The 24,641-nt window shown below is 38.6% G+C and overlaps 1 protein-coding gene across 1 annotated transcript in view; it reads left to right on the top strand.

Moving 5' to 3' along the window:
• Nucleotides 1-17,684: 17,684 nt before the first annotated feature.
• The window catches only part of LOC127528750 (tigger transposable element-derived protein 1-like), a 19,368-nt gene continuing 12,411 nt past the window's right edge, over nucleotides 17,685-24,641 (top strand). Inside the window, exon 1 of the mRNA XM_051929470.1 lies at nucleotides 17,685-17,783. Coding sequence (XP_051785430.1) covers nucleotides 17,685-17,783 — 99 coding nt within the window. The remainder of the gene's footprint in view (nucleotides 17,784-24,641) is intronic.

Raw genomic sequence — 24,641 nt, 5'->3', positions numbered from 1 at the left:
TAGTATTTTAATAAATATCACATACAGAGTTTTTAATCCTTTTAGATCTTAGGCAGTTTGAGGTTAACCAGTCCATCTAGCTCATTATAATTATATGCTAGTTTATATCTGGCAGCACAGTGGCTTAGTGTACATTGTTTAATAATGATCGCCCACCAATACACTGTCCTAGGCTCAAATATCGCCCCCAGTTGTTGTCTGTATGAAGTCTGCACATTACCCCTGTGTTTTGTATTCCCAGATCCGCAAAGATTTGCAGATTAGGTTAACCGGTGATTTTAAATTGGCCCAGAGGATGTACACAGTGTTAATGGGAAGAGAGACTTATTTTTTACCTAATTGTATTTTTGATTGTAACGTGTCTCGGTCTCCTGTGACATTCATTTTTTATTGGTCGTTCAGAAAAGAGATATTTATGTTAAAATCACATGCTGTCACTCCAGGGGCCTCATGTATAACGACGTGCGTAGAACTCACACTATAACATGGCGTAAGCACAAAAGCGGGAATGTGCGTACGCACAGAAAAATCCAGATGCAGGAATCTGTGCGTACGCAAACTTTCACGTTCTTCCACTACATAAATCCCAATCAGCGTGAAAAGTAACGCACGTGCACGCGCCTTCTGTCCCGCCCCAACTCCTCCCACAATTATACCTCTTTGAATATGCAAATCGATATAAATAGCCTTCTGTGAAAAGAAAATGGGAAAAGCACAGGGGAAAATATAAGAATTTCAGCAAATACCAAGTGGAGGCAAAGGAAAAATGTACTATTTGTTGGTTTAAACAGTGGTATAATCAACAAAAGAAAGTTGATCGAGTGACATAGTGTTGGAGAAACTCGAAAGCTCAAGTTCACAAAGTCACACAGTGCCCGAAATAAAAAAGAAATCACATATCAAAGTCGGCGTGAAAAGGCGACTCGCAGCGGACCGTCTGAATGTCATATGACGTTCTTTCTCTTTCTCCGACAGGACACAGAATCCATTACATTCGTGATATTACAGCTCTCTGAATAATTAAAATACTGAGATGTATACGTGATATCTTTTTCATGATGACAGGAATGAAAGCATGTTATTAAACATGGGAACATGGTGGCGCAGTGATTGTTCATATCTCACGCAAGAGGCTTGCTGAGCCATGTGCGACCTTCGATGAAATAATTTATTACAGAAGTACTGTCTCTTTCAAATGTACTAACCTCCAATTCCTGTCCTTACTTTTCTTTCTCCAAATACCCAATCACCACACAATCAGCTCTGTAATAGACGTTAAGCCATCTGTAAGCTTAGAACACAGATTCTTCAAAACTTTTAAGGAACATTGAAATATCTTCGTAGCACATGTTTAATTATTCTATCCGTCTATCCATCCAGTGTCGCGTCAGCACCAGCAATAATACAGCGCAAGGCAGGAGCTATCCGTGAACTACCTAGCGCTGTGGCACCGTGTCCTCACATGTTTAATTATTAACAATACAGATTATTTAAATGAAGTTAAAGTTTTATCTGTATACTATAAGCAACATATTTTGCTGCATTTCATCTTAAAAATGATATCGTCATCATACACGCTTTATGAAGTGGCGCTGGTTGTGCAATATTATAACTGTAGTGCAAGTTTACAGTGGGGTAATCTATAATAATAAAAGGCAAAGCCCTCACTGACTGATTCACTCACTCACTGACTGACTGACTCACTCATCACTAATTGTCCAACTTCCCGTGTAGGTGGAAGGCTGAAATTTGGCAGGCTCATTCCTTACAGCTTACTTACAAAAGTTAGGCAGGTTTCATTTCAAAATTGTACGCGTAATGGTCATAACTGGAACCTCTTTTTTGTCCATATACTGTAATGGAAGGCAGCAAGATGGCCGTAGGAGACAGTTGCGTGTCGCGTCATCACGCCTCCCACGTAATCACGTGAACTGACTGTGAACTCAGTACATAGAAAAGAAGGAGGAGCCCCAAAGAGCGCTGAAGAAAACATTCATTACACAATTGACAAGGCAGCGAAACAATAAGAAGCGAGTGAGTGACGCATACAAGCATCTTCATAAGACACGAGGTATAAAAAAGCCGTAAGTAAACCGTAAGTCTAAATTAACTTTATAGAAACGCTCCCGCTGCCGTTTGCAATACCATATTAGATGACTTTGTAACAGAGTTAAAATTGCTGGAGCGATAAATTTTTAACTGCCGGGTCATGTCGCGTGTTCTTGGGTAGGTACACCAAAAAATGTATACATTTATGCATGTAATGGGCAAACAAAAAATGTACTATACCCGAAAGCACTACAGTAGTACTCAATGTATCTTTACTTCTTAAATGTTAATGTTTTACTGTTTAATAATTTATACGCTTCTTATATGTTATTCAGATTCTTTTATCAAAATACCAGTAACAGCGCACTGCACGATAACGTGGAGTGAATACACTTGACATGACCATTCATAGTATTTATCCTCTTTCTCTGTACGTTTACCATTCGTTTGCTCAGAGGTTGATGCGCTTGCTGCTTAATGAGCAGCTCTTGACCCTAGCGTCCCGCTGCTTCTCTTCTTTCGTCGGCATCTTTTCCCGTTAAAACTGATTTTTTTTAAAACTTAGTATGTTTTCTTTAATTTTTCAGTTAAGCTGGCACTTAAGTCTTCAATCTGCCTCAAGAATGATTAGCGAAGGTGGTAGACAATGAAAACGTCAGCCGTACGCATCCGCCACGCACGCACTGGTGCGCGCAGCTGTGAGTTGATTCTACAATAAAATAAAATAAAGATAAAAAGAGTAATAACTTGCAGCACCGCTATTCAATTACACTTGCCTAACGCCTCTCCTAAGGGGAAATACTGTGGGATCTGGGCATCCGTCAAAGCAGCAATCACAAGCCCGATTAGAAAGCGGGAAGCTGTGATTTGTCCTCTCCCTCCCATGTAACAATCACAGCCCGTGTTGCAACGCACTATGTATGTATATGTATATATGTGTATGTGTGTGTATATGTATGTGTATATATAGATATATATATGTGTTCATATGTGTGGGAAAGCGAATAGTAGACGTGACGTAGTATCTGTGTACCAAATTTCAAGTCAATAGGTGAAACGGTTTGCGAGCTACAGCTGATTTAAAATCCTGGACAGACAAACGAATAGCCACGGTAGCGTTTTATAGAAGAACATTTTAATGTTTAATATTTATATTTATATGCAATGTGCTTCTTATATATTACTTCATATTCTCAAATGATAATGATGTTAATGTTGTTTTTATTGATTTCTATGTTATTGTAAGTGCTCTTTATTTGTGGAAAAATAAATTTGGCAATTAAACTTATTTTATACATACATTTTATTTTTTCCTCTTGCACTCAGTGAGCGAATCCACTGGGTAATCAGCTATATATATATATATATATATATATATATATATATATATATATATATATATATATATATATGTATGTGTGTATATATATATATATATATATATATATATATATATATATATATAGATAGATATATGTGTATGTATGTAGATATACAAATATGTATATGTATATATATGTATGTATGTGTATATATATGTAGATATACAAATATGTATATGTATATATATGTATATATGTGTATATATATATGTAGATATACAAATATGTATATATATGTATATGTGTCTGCATGTGTGTATATATATATATATATATATATATATATATATATATATATATGTATGTGTGTATATGTATGTGTATATATATGTTGATATATGTATATATATGTGGATGTGTATATGTATATATATATGTTTATGTATATATATGTTTACATAACCTCTTTAACACACTACTTCTCCGCTGCGAAGCGCGGGTATTTTGCTAGTTGTACTTATAAGTACAAACAGTTCTACAAGGAGCACTTGATGGACTGATTGAGTGCGTTTATAGTTCTTGGGATGAAACTGTTTCTGAAACGCGAGGTCCGTACAGGAAAGGCTTTGACGCGTTGTGGCTGAGGTAGTGTGTGCTTGAAACTGTATACCGATAATTCTCTTTCCGATCAGCTGCTGCTGTGATTCCCCACTCAGATACAGTGATATAAATACTCTGAGTGGTGCAGTGAGAGTAATATGGAAAAAGATGATCCGCTGTGGCAACCCTTAACGGGAGCAGCTGAAAGAAGAAGAAGATGCAGTGAGCGTAACAATGCTAAAGCAGTTATGGTATTTGGAATACTATGGCTATTCCCTGGACCATTATATTGCTGCAGGTTAATTACAATCAGATGCATTACACTAATAAACAATATGCAGTTAGTTTCAGTGTATTTATAAAGCCACGTCAGGAATGTGGGTCTAAGAAAGAAAGGGTGACCACACAGGAACAGTAGCACTGCTTTGACGCTGGGTGCCGCCAGTCTGCAAAACCGAGCGGAGAAATTGCATACGCCAGGGTATGAGGTACCGTGGAAATGTGCGTGGCTTTATGCCAAGTTTAGGTTTTATACATCGCGATTTGAGCGTGGAAACGTTCGTACGCAACATTTCTGTGCGTACGCACCGTTTATACATGAGGCCCCAGAGCATTTGACATTACACTCATATGATTGGCTAGCTGTCTTCCTGATGGATTCCTCTGCCCAAAAGCTTTGATCCTAAATTTATTGTACAATCTCTTGCTGTGCCCGTTTTTTGTTTTACCATTAAGTTATAAAACTTTGTAGTGTGGTTACATAAAATGTCAATTGCGCTTGTTCAATGTTTATAAATGTTGTGCTTATTTGACCTCTTTCATATATATTGAAAAAAAAATACCTAAAGAAGAGTTTCCCTCTGCAAACTGCACAGATGTCACCAATTACAGCATGAAAACAAAATGGTGGATGAAACAGTGCAGATATTGATTAACCTTCACAACAAAGCAGAATAATCACAAATCAGAGGTGGATAGAATAAATAAAACCTGTACTCAAGTAAAGGTAATGTTACTTAAAAATGATCACGACTCAAGAAGAAGTAAAAGTACTCAACAGTCTCACTGCTTGTGTAAGAGTAAATGAGTATTTTGTAAAAAGACTACTCAAGCACTGAATTACTTCACAAGATCTGACACTAATAGTCTCAAACACACTGCTTGGAATGTTTTTTTCTTGAGGGTGACTAAATTTGAGAAAGGATCAGGGGAATAGATAAGCTAACACCTAAAGACCCCCCAGAGATGCTTCTTAGCACATCATGGTGGAATTAGCCTCTGCCAGAGTGGTCCAAGAGAGTGCCTCATGGAGGGGATGGAGGGAATTTTTCATGATGGCATCCAACTTTGCCACCATGACCTTTTCTATAACAGGTTCCAGTGTGATGGTGCAGGCTTTTCTGATAGGTTTGTTCAGGCATTTGACCTCAGATTGCTTCCTCAGAAGACTGCAGCATACAGTGGCTATTACTGATTAATAGAACATTTCTAGCAACTTTCTGAATACAATAAAATATCTAAATCCTTAAGAAGTCAGAACCCATTTGATAAGGTGTCACACGAAAGGTTGGGCTTGAAAATAAAAGAATTGGGAGTTCAGGATATTGTTTGCAGATGGGGGCAAAATTGGCTGAGACACAGAAAGCCAAGGGTGATGGTGCAAGGAACTCTATCAGAATTTGCTGATGTTAAGAGTGGGGTCCCTCATGGGTCAGTGCAACGGCAGTTGCCATTTTTAATATATATAAATGGACAGGAATATAAGTAACAAGCTGGTTAAGTTTGCAGATGATACCAAGATATGTGTATTGGCATATAATCTAGAATCATTATAGAAGGACTTGTGCTACACACTGGCTTGAACAGATTTGTGGCAGATTAAATGTAATATCAGTAAATGTAAAGTATTACACGTTGGAAGTAAAAATGTTAGGTTTGAATGTACAATGGGAGGTCTGAAAGTTGAAAGTACACCTTATGAGAAAGATTTATGGTGTCATAGCAGACTCAACTGGCAGACAGTGTTCAGAAGCCATTAAGAAGGCACACAGAATGTTCGGTTATATAGCACAATGTGTACAGTACAAGTCCAAGGAGGTTATGCTCAACCTTTATAATACACGGGAGTACTGTGTGCAGTTTTGGTCTCCAGGATACAAAAAGGGGGCGGCATGGTGGCGCAGTGGTAGCACTGCTGCCTCGCAGTTAGGAGACCCGGGTCCTCCCTGCATGGAGTTTGCATGTTCTCCAAGTGTCTGCATGGGTTTCATCCCACAGTCCAAAGACATTCAGGTTAGGTGGATTGGCGATTCTAAATTGTCCCTAGTGTGTGTGTGCTTGGTGTGCGGGTGTGTATGTGTCCTGCGGTTGGTTGGCGCCCTGCCCGGGATTGATTCCTGCCTTGCACCCTGTGTTGGCTGGGATTGGCTCCAGCAGACCCCCGTGACCCTGTGTTAGGATACAGCGGGTTGGAAAATGGGTGGATGGATACATAAAGAAGCCCAGAGAAGAGCGACTATGCTGATTCCAGGGGGAAAAAGGTGAATTACAAGGAAAGACTGAAAGAGCTGAGCCTTTTTCATTTAAGGATCAAGACTGTTATTTTAAAATGAGTTCAGCAAGAACACAGTGAACACAGCTGGAAACTTTAGCAAGTTTTTCATTATACAGAGAACCATAAAGACGTAGAATAAGCTAACAAGTAGCATGGTAAGACACTAAGACTTTAGGGACTTTCAAAACTCAACTTGATGTTTTTTTCAGAAGAATTAAGTGGAGCTTTGTTGGGCTGAATGGCCTGTTCTCATCTAGATTATTCTAATGAAATACAGTCTACTCTGGCCTTTCTTGTGTTTCACCATTGTGTTGTCAGACCAATCTAATTTGCTGTTTACATGAACTTCCAGGTACTTGTAGTTCTGCGCCACTTTCACATCCTCCCCTGGATGATGACTTGTCTTTGGCATGCTGGAAGTTAAGTGTAATAGAGTAACTGTAGCATGTTACTACCCACCTCTGCCACAAATAGATGTCAAAATCAGATTCAGTGACTCAAAAAAAAAAAAAAACAAATACCCGTGAGATTACCAGAATCAATGCAGAAAAATGTAAAAAAAATAATAAAACAACAAATAAAGGAATCTAATCCTAATATCTAAATTCTAGCAACTTACTTTGTACTGTTTTACGGACTGAAAATAAAAAATATATATATATTTCTGCCTCTGGTTGTATGAAAGAGGATCACAAAAATAAGATATGGTTGACAAATAGCAAATATAAAAATTGTTAAAGGTTATCAACACAGGATACCTTGTAGGTGTTATAATGAGTCATGTTAAAAAGGGTGAATGTCCATTTTATCTCTGTTGGAGTTAATAACAAGCAGATAAAAGCACATATTGGTCATTTTATTGACATTTTAAAGTGTGGTTTTCAAAGTGATGCAGGAAGATTATTCGATCTTCCGCATGGACTTAAACATGCACAGACACTAGCAGGTAAATACTCCAAAATAAAGTGCAACACCAAAAGCAGCTTTAATGAAGAGTTGATAGATTCGTCAAACTTGCAAGCTTCCTTGCTCATGTTTTAAAATATTCATGCTATGTTTATTGACCTTAAATGAGGTTGTTGATGCTCTGCCCCGCATTTTGTAAATGGATTGTCCATCCATCCATTTTCCAACCTGCTGAATCCGAACACAGGGTCACGGGGTAAATGGATTGTGAATTTCTTTATTTTTCTATCAAAATTGGATGTCTGTCTTGATACAGTATTTTTTTTTTCATACTCTTTCTTCCAAGACATTTTTTTCATTTAAACCAGGAAATAAGAAATAGGCACTGGAGAATTGGGTGGCTCATTCCTTACCACTGACAAATTGTGTGACCCTGAGTGATTCAATTAACTGGACTAAGCTCCAGTCATAAAAAATATATATTATTTGATCAAGCAACTTATTTTTATTCTTCATAGGATCATTAATAGCATAGGCCATCAGAAGAAACTTCATAAAGCAAGAATTATTACCATAGGATATGAACAAACTTAAGAGTATAATAATACAACAAATAGCAATACAAGTCTAAAAAGGAGTGCATTACTGATAGACAGTTGCAGGAGTCTGAAAAGTACATGAAATCAAAGAAAGTGATAATTACATTGTGGGAAAAATGTAATTAATTGACCATAGGCTGTAGCACAGATTAACAGAGAAAACATCGCTGGATTTACTGTTTCTGAAACCATCAGTGGAAAGTTGGGTTTTTACTGTGATGGACAGGTGCCCTATTTAGGGTTTGTTCCTACCTTGTACCCTATACTAGCTGGAATAGGGTCCATTTTCCCCTGAAATCCTGGTCTGGATTAAGCCGGTTAGAAAATCACATGACTTACCGAATACATCCACTTTGAAGTGGCGAAAGTTTCAGTGTAAGAAAATATGCCTTCCATGTTTCCATTACATGGAAGGGAACTGGAAATAATTGTGTTATTATCCATCCATCCATCCATTTTCCAACCCGCTGAATCCGAACACAGGGTCACGGGGGTCTGCTGGAGCCAATCCCAGCCAACACAGGGCACAAGGCAGGGAACCAATCCTGGGCAGGGTGCCAACCCACCGCAGTGTGTTATTATTCCTGGTACTATTTGTCTCAAGCTAAGGATGTGTTTTCTGTTTGCTTGTGTGATAGTAGTGACTTTGTGGGAGGAGTTCTCACAGAAATACAGAAATAAATCAACACAATACGAAGCACGTGGCAGGAAAAGTTTTCTGTGATTTGGTCTTTTGAGAGGAAACCACACCCAGTGGCGTGAAAGGTTATCACGGAGGAGAACAAGCAATGAGGGAAAGCACACAGTTGGTCCTATTTTAAAATGGTTGAATCTCATAATATTGGTGCTTTTTTCTTTGAAAATGACATGTATGAGCTATTTAATAATGTGTATCAATAACTTTCTTGGCTTGAAAAATAGACATACAGTATCTGATAGGTTTTTAAGCTTTATTTTCCACTGCCTCATTGCCTCCATTATAAAGCCCCAGTGCGGCCAAAAATTTTAAAAAATTTGTAGAAAATGGTTTAATTTTGGAGCACAATTAGCATGGAAAATGCATGGATACCCTCTTAATGAAGAAATAACTTTGACTTGAAAAGTACCAAAATTATTTAATTAACACTGATACTCAACACAGTCAATTAGTAAACTTGTGCACAAATAAAATACTCGATTTTTAATCATTAAAAGATTGTATAAAAGTTTGGAATACAGTAACATAAACATCACAATTATTAAATCCACATTAAGGAGATTCCAAGAATGTGTTGCATTCTAAAAGATAATTGAAAAATTCACTGCAAAAGTTATGACAAATATTGATCTGTCCAACCCATTTGTACATTTGCTTTCTGTGGGTATCTTGTACATTATTCTTGCCTAAATAAGTATTAATTAGGAACCAAAACTATGAAAACAACATATGCAGCTAATAACGTTTAATTAAGACTAAACACGAGCCTGGCAGATACTAAAAGACAAAGGCCTTATGGTTGAGGCAACTAGGCCTCACTTTACTTACCTTTCCCTATGTGACCAAAGTAAAAGCCTCCCCAAACAATTAGCTGTTAAGAAGCTTAAAGCAAACATCACAGTGGCAAAAGTAAAATAAACAAGCAAGCATTAAAATGTTAAAGTCAAGATTTTTGGGCATAAATCAGAATAGCTTACAATCTCAACTGTGTCATTGTTGTGCCTCAGTAAGAGATAGTGAATATGTGGTCAGAAAATGCAATCAGGAGTTGATATCAAAAAATCAAAGTGATCTGTCATTAATCTAAACGTGTAAATCAAAAATCAAAGACTGCAATACTGGAAAGTTCATTAATCAAGTGGTTGCGGGAGCCCAACTCTTAACAAAAGTGCTCCTATAGTGGTGAGATGCACCAAAAAGTGTTGCTTGAAAGTCCATCAGTTTTTGTCAACTTTGTCTCAATTGCATTTCTACTGAGGTCAGAAAGAAGTTCAAAGCATAAGATCCTTGATTGTTGTTGCAGATCATTGTGAGTATTGCTTTGGTTTGATTTTTCTGGTTTTGCGGATTCTTTACTTCTGTTCCTAGAATTATGATTTCTAGATATTGTATTGAGACTTTGTATTGTTTTTTTAGCAAATCATATTGCCCTTTTGTGGCATTTTACCATTTTTGTTCTCTTCCCTGATTTTTTTGTGAATAAACTCTCTGCAGAATTGTCACTCCAGCTACCATAAAAAACCTCACACTGTTCCATTCCATCTGAACTAGTGTGGTGCTGAGGTGTCACCTAATCTAAAGTATCTATCTATCTATCTATCTATCTATCTGGGATCCTGCATTGGTTTGTCATGTGGTGGGTGCGGCAATGCGCTGTATCAGCGTGTGCTCCTAACCTCTCTCTCTCCCTCTTTATATATACTGTATATATATAAGGTACTATGTTTTGGGTTTTCTCAACAAACTAGACGTTTATGGGTACTTTCTCCCTGGTAGGGTATTTTTGGTATTTTCTGAGACATCTGTGATATTTTTGAAAGTTTAAAGCCATTTCCCTATTTTGGGCTAGCTTAGGCCGAAGTCCACAGGTATGAGTTGAGGGGTCTGGCTGCCCAGGATAAAGCCATATCAGGATAGGCTGGTAAAGGTCTTGGCATGGGACTTTAATGAGGCCTCATACACTTCTAAAACTTGAACTTCAAGACTAGAGGGGTATTTTTCGTACGTGGATTACTAGTTTAGCCGGATGTAATTGTTGACGATTTGGCATGATCCTGGATCTGTCGGTTTTTCGAAACTCTTGCTGGAAGTGTTGTCACAGCACCACATCCTAATCCTCAAACCTGCTCGGAGCAGGTTTGTTCGATGTAAACAAGGATTAGCTCACACACGTAATCAGTGTCCGTGCGTGGAATTCATTCAGTCATGACTTCACCGTTCATGAATGAGCGACCAATTGATATCGGTACGCAAATTATAAGAAGAGAATTTCATATAGAGAGGGGTTTGTGCGATCAGCAAGATCCTTTATTGCTCCCGGAGGAAATTCTTTTCGAAAGATACCGCTTTAGCTGACGGGGAATATTGTACCTCAAAAATTTATTAGGACCTTATATTCGAAGTCAAACTAGGCAAAGTCGGGCTCTCACAACCACACAGACAGTATGTATTGTATTGCTTTGAGGTTTTTTACAAGCGGCACTTTTTTATATACTGTAGGCGATGCGGAAAATCTAACTAAAAGTGCAGTTTGCCAGGCAATTCGTAAAGTCTGTTTGGCTCTGAAAGATTTCCTTCGGGTTTTCATTGTGTTTCCTGGACACCTGCGTGTGCAGACAAAAGAGGGGTTTCATGCCATTGCAGGTAGGTAATACACAGGCTAAAACACCCACAGTTCCATAAAGAATCAAACAATCAGCCTAACATTCTCATTACCCAGGATTTGCAAATGTGATTGGGGCACATGGGACTGATCACAGTGGAGTTTGATCAAACATTATTTGGAAAATGTACCTCTCCTCCTGATGAATAATCAGACAGTGTCTTCATCAAATATTTAACCTTTGTCAATATCTCGTTGGTCAGACACAGGTTCTAGGGATATGACTTTCCCTGCAACTGACCCAACAAAAAAAGAGGGCTATATGGAACATACCTATGGCACACATGGAGGACAAATACATGCAATGACCATCCTTTACCTGAAATGAAGTGACCACTGCATCCTGCCACTGGTTCTGAGGAGGCGCTTCCCCCTGGAATGCCCTCAGAAACAGGGCGATGGGCATTTTGCTGGAGAGCCAACTCTTCTGCAGGGGTTAGGTGTGGACCGCGTGGACCTCCACCTGTTTTTTGCTTGTCTGCCTTCTTATTAGCTTTAAAATTAATGTTCTGTACATTATATACGATTTTTTATGTCAACAATTCTTTAAATAGTTATATACCAATATTTACCAGTTTGAAGTATATTCTTGTACTTCACTTTAACCTGTTCCTGTGTTGTCCTTGTGCTCACGTTTGATCTGGAATTATGACATATTAAATAATAATTAATCTGACACATAGGAAATGAAACGCTGCTTTCAGTAAGTACAATGCACACGCATTTAATTTGTCGACCACTTTTTGCCAGCTGTCTTTTCTGGTCTGGGCTGCTTTTGCAGTGTTACCCCTTGTGCATATTAAATCTTCAAATTCTTCATGTCCTTCGAATAAAAGGTCTTGCGCTGCGTGTGTGAAAAAAAAAAATGTGCCCGTTCTTTTGTCATTTTGTTACAGCCTATCAAAGACTTGCTGATCATGTTTTCTAGACTCAATATATATGGGCTTTTCAGTCAGCGCAGGCGCGCGCATTCATCTCAGATGATTAGATCCAGCTAAACTAATCTAATACACGGCTGCGTTTGAAAAACCGACTTATCCCGGATGAGTTTCACTGGCATTAACTCATCCAAGATGAGGCATCTGATCTCGGATGATTTAAGTGACGTACGGAAAATACCCCCCAGGTCTCAAGACTCCAAGTGAGCCCTGAAAACAAAGTAAATCTTATGCCAAGCTTGAGAAGTGGGCTTTGTCTCTTGCACAGGCCAAAAAAAGGCTAAAGGCTTCAATACTCAACAGAGAGATAGGAGCCATAAGAAACCTCTAGTCCCGAAGGCTAAAGTAAAGTTATTCAATAATTAAAGTGTTTGTTTTCAAAAAAGAAAATCAATAAACAATGAAAATCAAAATTAGCACAATGTGTTTCCCTAATAAGGGAAAATCTGAAAGCAAATAAAACCATGTCAGAAAGCCAATAATCAAATCCAAAAAATGGAGATAAAACTTAAAAAGCAGAAGATGAAAAATGAGAATTTACAAGTGCGTAAAGGTCAAGATAATGGCTCAGCATGAGATACAAATCTATCAGCCCATTTTAAAGCCTAGGGTGGCCCTTCGGCTTCAGTCTCTGAATGATGCTGCCCCTTAAGTTCAACAAACATGGAAAATAAGATTGAGAAATAACAAGTATATAATTAACATAACACGCTAATAAAAAGTAATATATATAAATATCAATTGAGATGTAAAAATACAAACATAAAGAAAACAAAACTGGAATTTACAAAATAATATGCAAAATACATAAATATGCATTAAAAAGACACCTCAACCTCTGATGTAACCCTGGCTAGTCCATTACTGTGTAACATTAGCAAATATCAACAAACCACATCAGACTGAAATGTTCTGAAAAGTGAGCTATTAATTTTCTCAGGTTAGCAATCCTCATCTGATTCCGGGAGAGGAATCAGGATACCCCCACACACTTGCTACACGATAGTGTAAATAATTACACATCACTTCCACTATAGTAAGAATGAGCTAAATCAGTAATCTTAGCTCTATGATGCTTCATAACCTAAACCTACAGTATAGCCTCATTTTGTTCAGTACAGATTGCACTTTCAAAAGTCACACATAAATTGCTCAGTTGCTGCATATAAATTAAAAATAAGCTGAATTTCACACTCACCCACTTTGCTAACTTCTCATTTTAGCATGCTTGTGATTTTGATCTAGCTAAACACATCTATCAGTAAATAAATTATAAGCAAAAAAAAAAAGCCCAAGCAAGTGGCATAATTAGGGATTCCTGTGGATTCTGTTTTGGCTGGATTCTTCTCAGCTAATTAGGTATGAAGCAATAAACAAAAATCAAATAAGGAAAACTTTGCACATATGTTAATAGGTTTAAAAAATGTATGGATGGTATAAGTATGCACAGGGGCAAAGACAATGGCTAGTCAAAAAAACAAAGACAAAAAAAGCAGAACCAAAACCAAAGCCTTAGGCAAACAAAAATCAGTAAAAAAAAGCCAAAACAAGGTCAAAGGTCAAAACAATCACTAGAAAAATATTCAGTAACAAAAAGGGAACACACAACAATTTGTTTAGATTGTTATTTTATCCCACAACTGGGATACTTGTAGCTGGATGCCGCCTCTTAAGTAGAAGACAGCCAATAACTGTGAAAGAGGGAAAATACAAGTTGACATAACCTCTCTCAAGTTAAATTTGAACGAATAAATTGATCAGTAATTGTGGTTGCACACAATAGTTCTCTGTTTTCAGAAATATGACTAAAAAAATCAACTCTTTTTAAATTGGAAATTTTGAAATTTCAAAACTGTGTACAGTTTGCTTTCAATGAGATATCGCAACAAAAACTGAAGTTTCTTAAGAAATATCCTCGACAAGCAAGTACTGTATATCAAATTTCTAACTAAATCAGTCCAATATAAGCTGGATTGTTTCATGAGGACAGACAGACCTGACAATGGCAATAGGCATTATATACAATGTAAAATATCTCTATATATAATCTTCATTTGGATCTTGATCTTTGTTTGTCCGCGAATGAATTAGAAGAAGAAGCACTAGATGGCAGTAGAGAGACAGTTAAAACATAGGCATTGCATTAAGAATCTCCTCCAGGGTTATACTACTGAAGACTGTAGTACTCCAGTCACACCTCAAAACACAGACATTCAAACTAAACAAATTGTTGTGCTTTAAATTAAATAATCTTTATATATAATCTTTATTTGGATGTTGATCTTTGTTTGTCCGCGAATTCCACGCATGCGTAGACCACCTTCCAGTTTAGTACGTTGTTGTTACTCACGGATGTCAACAATGTGCCGGAATAATGAAAGGGGTGGTGGACAGTGTTACGCTGGTTAGCTCCTGAGGCCTGGTTAGAGAATGAGATTGCCGAAGATAAAAGGTACGTGCCTACGTAACATATGAATGAAAGAAAGACAGTGGGTAAAATGAATGACAACGTAACAGCACGTTCCAGAAATTATTATTGTTACGTTGTAGCCGGCGAGTGCTGTGTGTCTCACAGTTGTACCCTGGCTTGCTCACATGTCAGTGAAGTGATCCCTATTTATGCTTTAAAGAGCCTGGATACCTATGTGTCCCCCTTTTATAACCATTGCTCTGTGTATATTGCCTTACTCTTCGGATTGCCACAAAGCAACCTACGAGATTGGAGAAAGGTTTAGAAGAGATCGCGAGAGGAAACGACAGCATCGTGAAAACGAGACGGACTGTGAACGGAGAGAAGCAGAAATGCTTCTACACCACCACATAATTACTATTCGGACAGTGATTCTGAGTAGGCCGTTCCTATTGAATCAATGTCCAAAGGTTTTGTTTTGTAATTTTGTTTCCCTTATAAAAAATCATAATGCTGTACGACGAAGGGACCATTTCATGCCTGGCAGCCGCATTTAAACAGGGAACCCTTCACAGACAACTTTAACACGTGCAACGTAGTTGGGCGCACATGGCTAGTATAATGTAAAACTACATCATATTTGTCATTGTGTCTTTTAATCATTAGAGTGTGCATAATTGTTGCCTGTAAGATACACTGTTTAATGCAAGTGTTCTGTTTTTTGTACATTTTTGGCACATGATTACCAAAACTGGATATGTATTCAGATAATAAACACATTTGTATGAACTGATCTGAAAATTTCATCCAATAAAAGAGGAATAACAGCCTAAATAAATGGTCACACGGCATCAGTCTAGTTTTTTTTTTCTCCAGATGAGGATTTACTTTATGACAGGATGCGATAGCAGAGGGCTTAATATTATTCATTAGTCCAACAGTAGCAGTTTAATCTTATTCAGTCATCCATTTCCTCTCATGATGATATCCCGGTCAGATTTGTCAATGAGACAGTAATACAGAATTTAGAGATACTGAGGAATGACCACACACCACAGTACCTGATGATAATCAATAAAAAATGTTTACACAGAAATGCAAACAAACCCATTATGTGCACATTTTTAACTTGTCCTTGGAACATCTGCAGCCCTCTTTTTAAACATACAGACAATATCTGGGTTTTTTTACCTTCAGTTTCTTCTTGCTGTAAGAAAGTGGTGTATGTTTAAAGTTTGTATAAGTGAATATATCAGGAGTATACTGTATGTTTGCTTTTAACCATTAGTGTTCATGAGTGAGCATGTGGGAGTATATGCTTTTTTGAACATCTTTGTACAGATCATATAATGTATCATCACAAATAAAATATACTTAATAATGTTTAAACTTAAATGGATGGATAAATGTATAAAGAAAATATGAACAGTGATACCTTTTTTATTTTTTTTTTGGATTGTTTTTTCTTTCATTACATGTGAAATAGAAGATGTAGATGCTGCCTACAAACAAATGCTTCTTATTTATCTGTTTATTCTACGGGTAACACACACTCATATACTCTCCTCACAATGATCCAGTTATATATCCATCCATCCATCCATCCTCTTCCGCTTATCCGAGGTCGGGTCGCGGGGGCAGTAGCTTGAGCAGAGATACCCAGACTTCCCTCTCCCCGGCCACTTCTTCTAGCTCTTCCGGGGGAATCCCGAGGCATTCCCAGGCTAGCCAGGAGACACAGTCCCTACAGCGTGTCCTGGGTCTTCCCCAGGGCCTCCTCCCAGTTGGACGTGCCCGGAACACCTCACCAGGGAGGCGTCCAGGAGGCATCCTTATCAGATGCCCGAACCACCTCATCTGACTCCTCTCGATGCGGAGGAGCAGCGGCTCTACTCTGAGCCCCTCCCGGATGACTGAGCTTCTCACCCTGTCTTTAAGGGAAAGCCCAGACACCCTGCGGAGGAAACTCATTTCAGCCACTTGTATTCGCGATCTCGTTCTTTCGGTCACTACCCATAGCTCATGACCATAGGTGAGGGTAGGAACATAGACCGACTGGTAAATTGAGAGCTTTGCCTTATGGCTTAGCTCCTTTTTCACCACAACAGACCAATGCAGAGCCCGCATCACTGCGGATGCCGCACCAATCTGCCTGCCGATCTCTCGCTCCATTCTTCCCTCACTTGTGAACAAGACCCGAGATACTTCAGATCCTCCACTTGGGGCAGGATCTCGCTCCCAACCCTGAGAGGGCACTCCACACTTTTCCGGCTGAGGACCATGGTCTCAGATTTGGAGGTGCTGATTCCCATCCCAGCCGCTTCACACTCAGCTGTGAACCGATCCAGAGAGAGCTGAAGATCATGGCCTGATGAAGCAAACAGGACAACATCATCTGCAAAAGCAGATAGTTATAAAAGCCAATTACAATTATTGCAAAGCTCAAAATAAATTTGCAACTGGTATTCCTAAACATATGACAACACTTACAATTCTTCTTCAGAATATAGATGAAATAAATTTCTTTGAAAATTAAATTAAACAACAAATGTTTCATTAATAACATCGTAGATTTACGTTTTTTTGTTACTTTGGCTATTGTATTATCATATAATTGAAATAAATGCAGAAGCTGACAAATCAGTAGCAAGTATTGTCAAATTTGGCACTGCAGATTCCCACAGGTAAATGTTGGGGTGCCAACCTGGTTGTCCCTGTTTAATTCAGTCACAAAAATAACAAAAAAAAATCCCAATATTTATGCCACTACAAACAATATATAATACCTGCTTCTGATGAGCCAGAAGGGTGATCCACAGATGCGCATGCATTAAACAAGAAAGCAAATGAATGAGAAAGCTTAGTAGGCTGATCTAAACTACAGCCAGAGGTACAGGAGTGGAAAATGGTGCGCTGAGGGTACCTTAAGTTTGATATGAAATAGGTGATGAGGGATGTGTCTTTGGGTTCCCAAGCTTTGATGGAAATATCTTTTTGGATTGCTGCAAAAACTCAGGTTTTGCCACTGCTTGTTGGTGTCTGGAAGGTGAGTTAACTTCATATTCTGTAGTGACTTTCAACATGTGCCAGTTCATCTATGAATCACTCCAGCTGTAGTACATCTCACTGTTCCTGCCTACAAACTTAACTAATAATATATCTGTTTAAACAATGGTTAATCCTCACTCCTTGTTCTCATTAGAGTCACCTCATTATATACTGGACATGCAGAAATGACTACTGCCCAGGAATATACAGGGAGATTCACTCGAAAGAGGCCCCGAATATTCTGTAGTAACTCCCATTAGGATGTAGCAATCTGAACCAAAAAATTACGCTATATACCTTGATGTATGTGTAATCAATTGCATTACATGCGATGCTGGAAGTGGTTTCTGTTTTCTGACAGACCATATTCTTGAACGTATCAGCAAGCGTCTCGGGGGAAATAGCTGCAATTTCATGTTGGATGTTTTCCTTCAAATCTTCCACAGTGCAAGGCTTGCTCCGATAGACTTTTCCTTTGAGCATACCCTAAAGGAAGAAGTCTGGTGTTGTCAGATCTGGTGACCATGATGGCCAAAGCCACTTTGAAATTACCCTGTTGCCGAAGAAGGACTCAATTTCTACCATTCTCTTTGCCAATGTGTGACACATTGCTCCATCTTGCTGGAAGTAACCTCCCATTAACTCACGATCATCCAGTTGATTCTGACCATTGCTTAAATGAACTGGTGACCCAATGGGTTTGCACCATGAAGATGCGCTGCTCAATACTGTGCACCACCATCCTGATGAGAAATCGAGTGATTGAGTGAAGGAGTACAGGTGGTATGCACCCAGAAGTTGCAAACGGAGGTTAAATGTCGCAATGGCTGTTCAGCACCTACCTCATCACTCTGAAGCAGGGGCATCCAGGCTTATTCGAAGCTCCATATACTGAGGAGCACATTGCATGTTGTTTTGTTCAGATTGCTAAATCCTAGCGAGAGTTATTACAGAATATTCAGGGCCTCTTTTGAGTGAATATCCCTGTATTTTATATGTTAAAAACTCTAAGTGTCCATTAGCATATCCACTTGTAAGGATTAGAACCTATGGCAGCACTGAATAAAGTATAAAAATCAGTCCTGGACACAAATAGACAATGGTTCTAAAAAGACAAAAAAACAACAAAAAAACAAAAATGAAGGCATAGAAACTTTTCCAGTCCCCAGACCTAACATTATTACATCATGTAATATGGGCTACTAGAAAACTTGAAGTTGAAGTATCTTTATTGTCATCTCAGCTCTATGATAAATAGGCCCATACAGTGAAATGAAATTGCATTACCCTTTGATCATAGTGCAATATAAAATATTAAAGTTCAAATTTAAGATATATACATAATGTGTAAGTCTAGACCATCAAAGTAAAAGGTACAGAGTTCAAAGGCATGACAAGTATACTTCAAAACACTGAGTTAACTGTGAACAATAAGCAATGAGCTACTGGATAGTAACACACGGCAGATGGGGAAAAGCAAACAGCAGATGGGAAAACGCAAAATAAAACAACATGAAGTGCCATGTATTAAGTATATGATGAATACAATTCAGAGAAAGGGGTAATCAGTCCATTTAGCAGACCCAACCTTAAGTTGAGAGGAGCAAAGGAGTTCAGCAGTTTTACAGCCAACAGGGAAAAAGCTATTTTGAGGCCTCATTGTTCTGACTTTAAGACTATGAAATCTTCTTCCAGATGGCACACAAAAAAGACACTAAGGGAGGAGTGGGATGGGTCTCTCTAATCATGCCAGTGGTTCTCTGTTGTAGATGTCCAGCACGGGCACTCTTCTCTGCTGGTTTCATGACCTGCTGGAGAGACTGGCCATCTGAGGTGTTGCAGGATCCAAATACTCCAGACACTCACAACATGATTTAAGGTTTTGAACACCGTAGAGGGCATGTCTATCGACAGTTTGTTCATTTGATTTTGTTTTATGGTTGTTATAATTTTAATGATGTTTCCGCACCACAAGTATGTGTATTGTTTTGGATCCCATTTGCTGCCACACTATGTATTTTCAAGTAACCATAACCATATTGTTGATGGCAATGGTGCTGTGTTGCTACCACGTGACCATCAGAAAGTGACAACATGTTACATTACAGACTGGGAGCTGTTTATGAGGGGGCGCTGTTTATTAGGGAGCTTAGATTTTTGCATGTTTTGCTGACTTCAAGTTTTGGTTTACATATTAGACTTTTATCTTTTTGGTAATGTTTGATTTTTGGCTTTATTACCTGTTCCTTGTCTTAACTTTCTTGGCATTGACACTCAGCTTGACTCAGGCTTGTAATTTTGTGTAATTATGATTAAGCCCAAGTGAGACTCGGGTGATGGTAATGATCTGCTTTCATAGTATTAAGCCCAAAGCTAAATTCTTTTGTGCTTTCTTGTTGCACTGGACCTAGGTTGATGATGTGTATTTAAGGCAAATAACTGCATTTGATCTTGTATGTAATTTACTGAGAAATAAAGGAAACAGTTTCAACAAAAAGAATTTAAAAATAAAGTTTAACTATGAATTTTAGATCACAGAATAAACACTTTTTGCTATGATTTTTTTTCCCAACTGATTGATTCCTGCTTTCCATCCTGAAAAACGTGTGTGTGTGTGTATGTGTCTGTACTGTAACCAGTAGTGGGTGCCACTGAGTCCCCAAACCTCAGACACAGTAATGACCCACATAGTCTTAGGTTCAAAGGACTTTATTTCTCACCAACATGTTTCCAATTGAGCATCAGCCAAAATCAACACAAGAATAAAACAAACAATTTCTTCTCTCTGTACTTCCCCCAAGTGAGTGCCTCCCGACTCCCCAAAGTGAGGCAACAGGCCCCTTTTAAGTAGGACCGGAGAATGCTTACGGTACCATGGGGAAGCACTTCTAGGTCACATGGAAACTAGGGAGGTCATCCCCTGACAGCACCTTCTAACGGCACCCAGGAACCCCAACAGGGCTTCTCGTCCAGACTCCAACTCTCATGCACCCTTGCGGGTGTCCAAGCTGGGACATCTTGAGAGGACCACTTGTCGTATTGAAGCTGGAACTTCTCCTTGCCTCTGGCTTCTCCTAATCCGTCCCTTATAACCTTCCAGACAAGCAAGAAGTTTTTCTCTCGTCCAGCTGAGGTATCTGTTAGTCCTCCATGGCACTTACTATAAGCAAAGATGCTCGCGTGGTCACACAGTCATTTTCATATATATAAGATGATCCTTAGTTCTCCTGATTATGTTGTACAGCCTGACTCTATAATTTTAATGCACTTTATCTTTATAACTTTTGCAATTATTTGTTTTTTATGCATTTTGCCTCATGTTGTTTGTGCTATTTTCTGCACATGCTTTGTATGTCATTACTTAAAAGACTGCAGTGTTAATTTGTGCACATGGAGCCAGCAGAATGAGGCAGGTACTCTCTTGCTTTCTTGTACCAGGCTAGTGCTGGAGGTTTTTAACAAGACATCTTGTTTTATTTATGGTACTGCTAATTCTCTTGTCAACCCAGCAACACTTTTTTGTGCTGTAGATTTTTTTAACGTGTCAGCTGAGTCATGACAGTGTGGATTAATGTGGTGTAATGAAGACTTTAATAAAATCTCTTATATGCTTGCATGTGGTCAAAGGTTGAAAACAACTAAATGATCAGTGCATCGTTGTGTTCTGTGAGTATAATTCTACATAGCTAATTACATTATTTTTCAATATATTATAATATAATACATAAAGACATAGTAACTGAGGCCAGTAGTAGATGAATTTTGAAATTAAGAATCTGAAGAAGGTTATTAAGAGGTTCTTCTTAACAGGTCCTGAAAAAGAATGTTCTCCATGTTTGACAATAATCAACAGTAAAAGGTTTATCTGTTTTACCATTTATTTGACAAAGGTCAGTAGAACAAATGTTCTTATTTTGGAACTGTTGTAAGAAGATAAAAGGACTCTTACATGTTGCTGGAGACTTAAACTCAACCCACGGTTAGATAGAAGACATCCTCTGGAAAATGTCTATGTCTTGGAAAATACCTCTGATGCTTGGAAATAGACAAAAATGACTTTCAGAAACTCTACTCCTGCAACATCTGCAAATTATTTTTGGGAGTGTAAGCCAAAATGTAAAAAAAAAACAAGTTAAGTTCAATGTTTCTTTAGTTTTATTTTCCAATATTTTTGCAAAAGATACTAGGGTGGGATATATTTATAAAAAAAAAAAAAATTCTTTGCATTTATATAGCGCTTTTCTCACTACTCAAAGCGCTCAGCAATTGCAGGTTAAGGGCCTTGCTGAAGGACCCAACAGAGCAGAGTCCCTTAGTGAGATATAGAGAGAGAGTGAGTGTGTCCCACAAGTGATCCATTTGTTTACAGGCTTTCACACAGTAAGTTAAGTTGGGAAGACTGAGAGGGTAACACATTCACCAACCTCTTTCTTGCTTCTATCTTTAGAGTGGAGGGGGTGTAATGGAAGGTTTATGATGTCACTGCCATCTTTTCTCTTTGAGCCCCACCTCTTCAGGCTCTGTCGCTACTTAAAGACAATAGAGACAAGATGGAGCTGTCTTACAGAGGATGGAACCTTGCATCAGCAAGCCTACTTTAAATCCTGAATTTCAGAAAGTGAACACATTGATGTCCTTTGTGTTTGCCTGCAAAAGTTTCCTTTATATTTATTGGTTATAGAAAAACAATTTCCCACAAAGCATACAACCCCTGTTATGTACTCTACATACAGTGTGTCTACTGTATATATATAAATATATATATATATATAAATATATATATATATATATATATATATATACTAATTAATAAAAGGCAAAGCCCTCACTGACTCACTGACTGACTGACTGACTCACTGACTGACTCATCACTAATTCTGCAACTTCCCGTGTAGGTGGAAGGCTGAAATTTGGCAGGCTGATTCCTTACAGCTTACTTACAAAAGTTAGGCAGGTTTAATTTCGAAATTCAATGCGTAATGGTCATAACTGGAACCTCTTTTTTCACAATATACTGTAATGGACGGCAGCTCGATGGCCGTGGGAGGAGGAGTTCAGTGTCACGTCATCACGCCTCCCACGTAATCACGTGAAAAGACTGTGAACGCAGTAGGGAGAAATGAAGGAGGAGCCGCAAATAGCGAAGAACAAAAAATTCATTAAACAATTGAGAAGGGAGCGAAACAATAAGCGAGCGAGTGAAGCATACAAGCATCTTCATAAGGGAAAAAAGCACGGTGTAAAACGTAAGTTTAAATTAAGTTTATAGAAACGCTCCCGCTGCGGATTGCAATAACATATTCGCGAGATAAAAGTTTAATGAGAAGACACGAGGTATAAACGAACCACATGCCGTAGCGCAACGTTAGGGGCTTCACCTCTGGCGCTGACTTTCGAGATTCGATTCCCGAGAGCGGATGCAGTGAGTGTGTACGCCTAATGAGTCCAGAATTAGGGAGAAACACGTGTCGCATACTCTTTGCATTACTTGAAAGTAAACTATTAAAACCATTCTATGATCTGCTTCTCGCAACTGAAAGATGGCACATGGCGGATGTTAGCCGACTTGCTGACCGCAACATTAGGGGCTTCAACTCTGGCACCGCAAACAGCGAAGAACAAAAAGTTCATTAAACAATTGAGAAGGGAGCCAAACAATAAGAAGCGAGCGAGTGAACCATACAAGCATCTTCATAAGGGAAACAAAGCACGGTGTAAAACGTAAGTTTAAATTAATGAAGGAGGAGCCGCAAACAGCGAAGAACAAAAAATTCATTAAACAATTGAGAAGGGAGCGAAACAATAAGAAGCGAGCGAGTGAAGCATACAAGCATCTTCATAAGGGAAAAAAGCACGGTGTAAAACGTAAGTTTAAATTAAGTTTATAGAAATGCTCCCGCTGCGGATTGCAATAACATATTCGCGAGATAAAAGTTTAATGAGAAGACACGAGGTATAAACGAACCACACGCCGTAGCGCAACATTAGGGGCTTCACCTCTGGTGCTGACGATAGAGATTCGATTCCCGAGAGGGGATGCAGTGATTGTGTACGCCTGATGAGCCCAGAATTAGGGAGAAACACATGTCGCATACTCTTTGCATTATTTGAAAGTAAACTATTAAAACCATTCTATGATCTGCTTCTGGGAACAGAAAGAGGGCACGTGGCGGACGTAAGGCGACTTGCTGACAAACCACTAGCGTGACCTGGCAGGTAACCACCCATACAATCAGATTGTGATTCAGGAAACGAATGCCATGAATGTAATTACCACGATCTACATACTGTCAAATAAACGAAACACACGCCGTAGCGCAAAAGCTGTGAAAAGGGAGCTTCACAAAAAAACAGATCCTTAACAAATTGTTATTGGTATATTTTCGATCCGTTTAAAAAGGTTTTCTTTTATTCTTAATAAAAAATTAAAAGCAGTACTTCGCCGAAACGAAGCGCGAGAATTTGGCTATATATATCTGCTTCTCGCAATTAAAAGAGGGCACGTAGCGGATGTTAGACGACTTGATGACCAACCATAAGCGTTACCTTCCAGGTAACTACCCATACAATCAGATTGTGATTCAGACTAGGAATGCAATGAATGTAATTACCCCGATCTACATACAAAGCGAAAGTCTTGCAACATTCAAAGATGATGGTTTGGGATAAGTACACCATGGGACATAAAAGAGCTTATCTCTTTTAGGGCAGATGTCGACTTTTGTCGACAGGAGGGGTTGAGGGCGCATGTCGACAAAAGTCGACATCCAGGGATAGAGGGCGACAATCAACTGTTAATGGCGACAAAACACACTGTCGCATCACAGGCATTCCCTCTGTGCTTGGAGGAATGCTA

This window comes from Erpetoichthys calabaricus, chromosome 7, assembly GCF_900747795.2.
Source record: "Erpetoichthys calabaricus chromosome 7, fErpCal1.3, whole genome shotgun sequence".
NCBI lineage: Eukaryota > Metazoa > Chordata > Cladistia > Polypteriformes > Polypteridae > Erpetoichthys > Erpetoichthys calabaricus.
The sequence above is the reverse complement of the archived record's forward strand: the minus strand, read 5'-3'. Positions and strand labels throughout refer to the sequence as shown.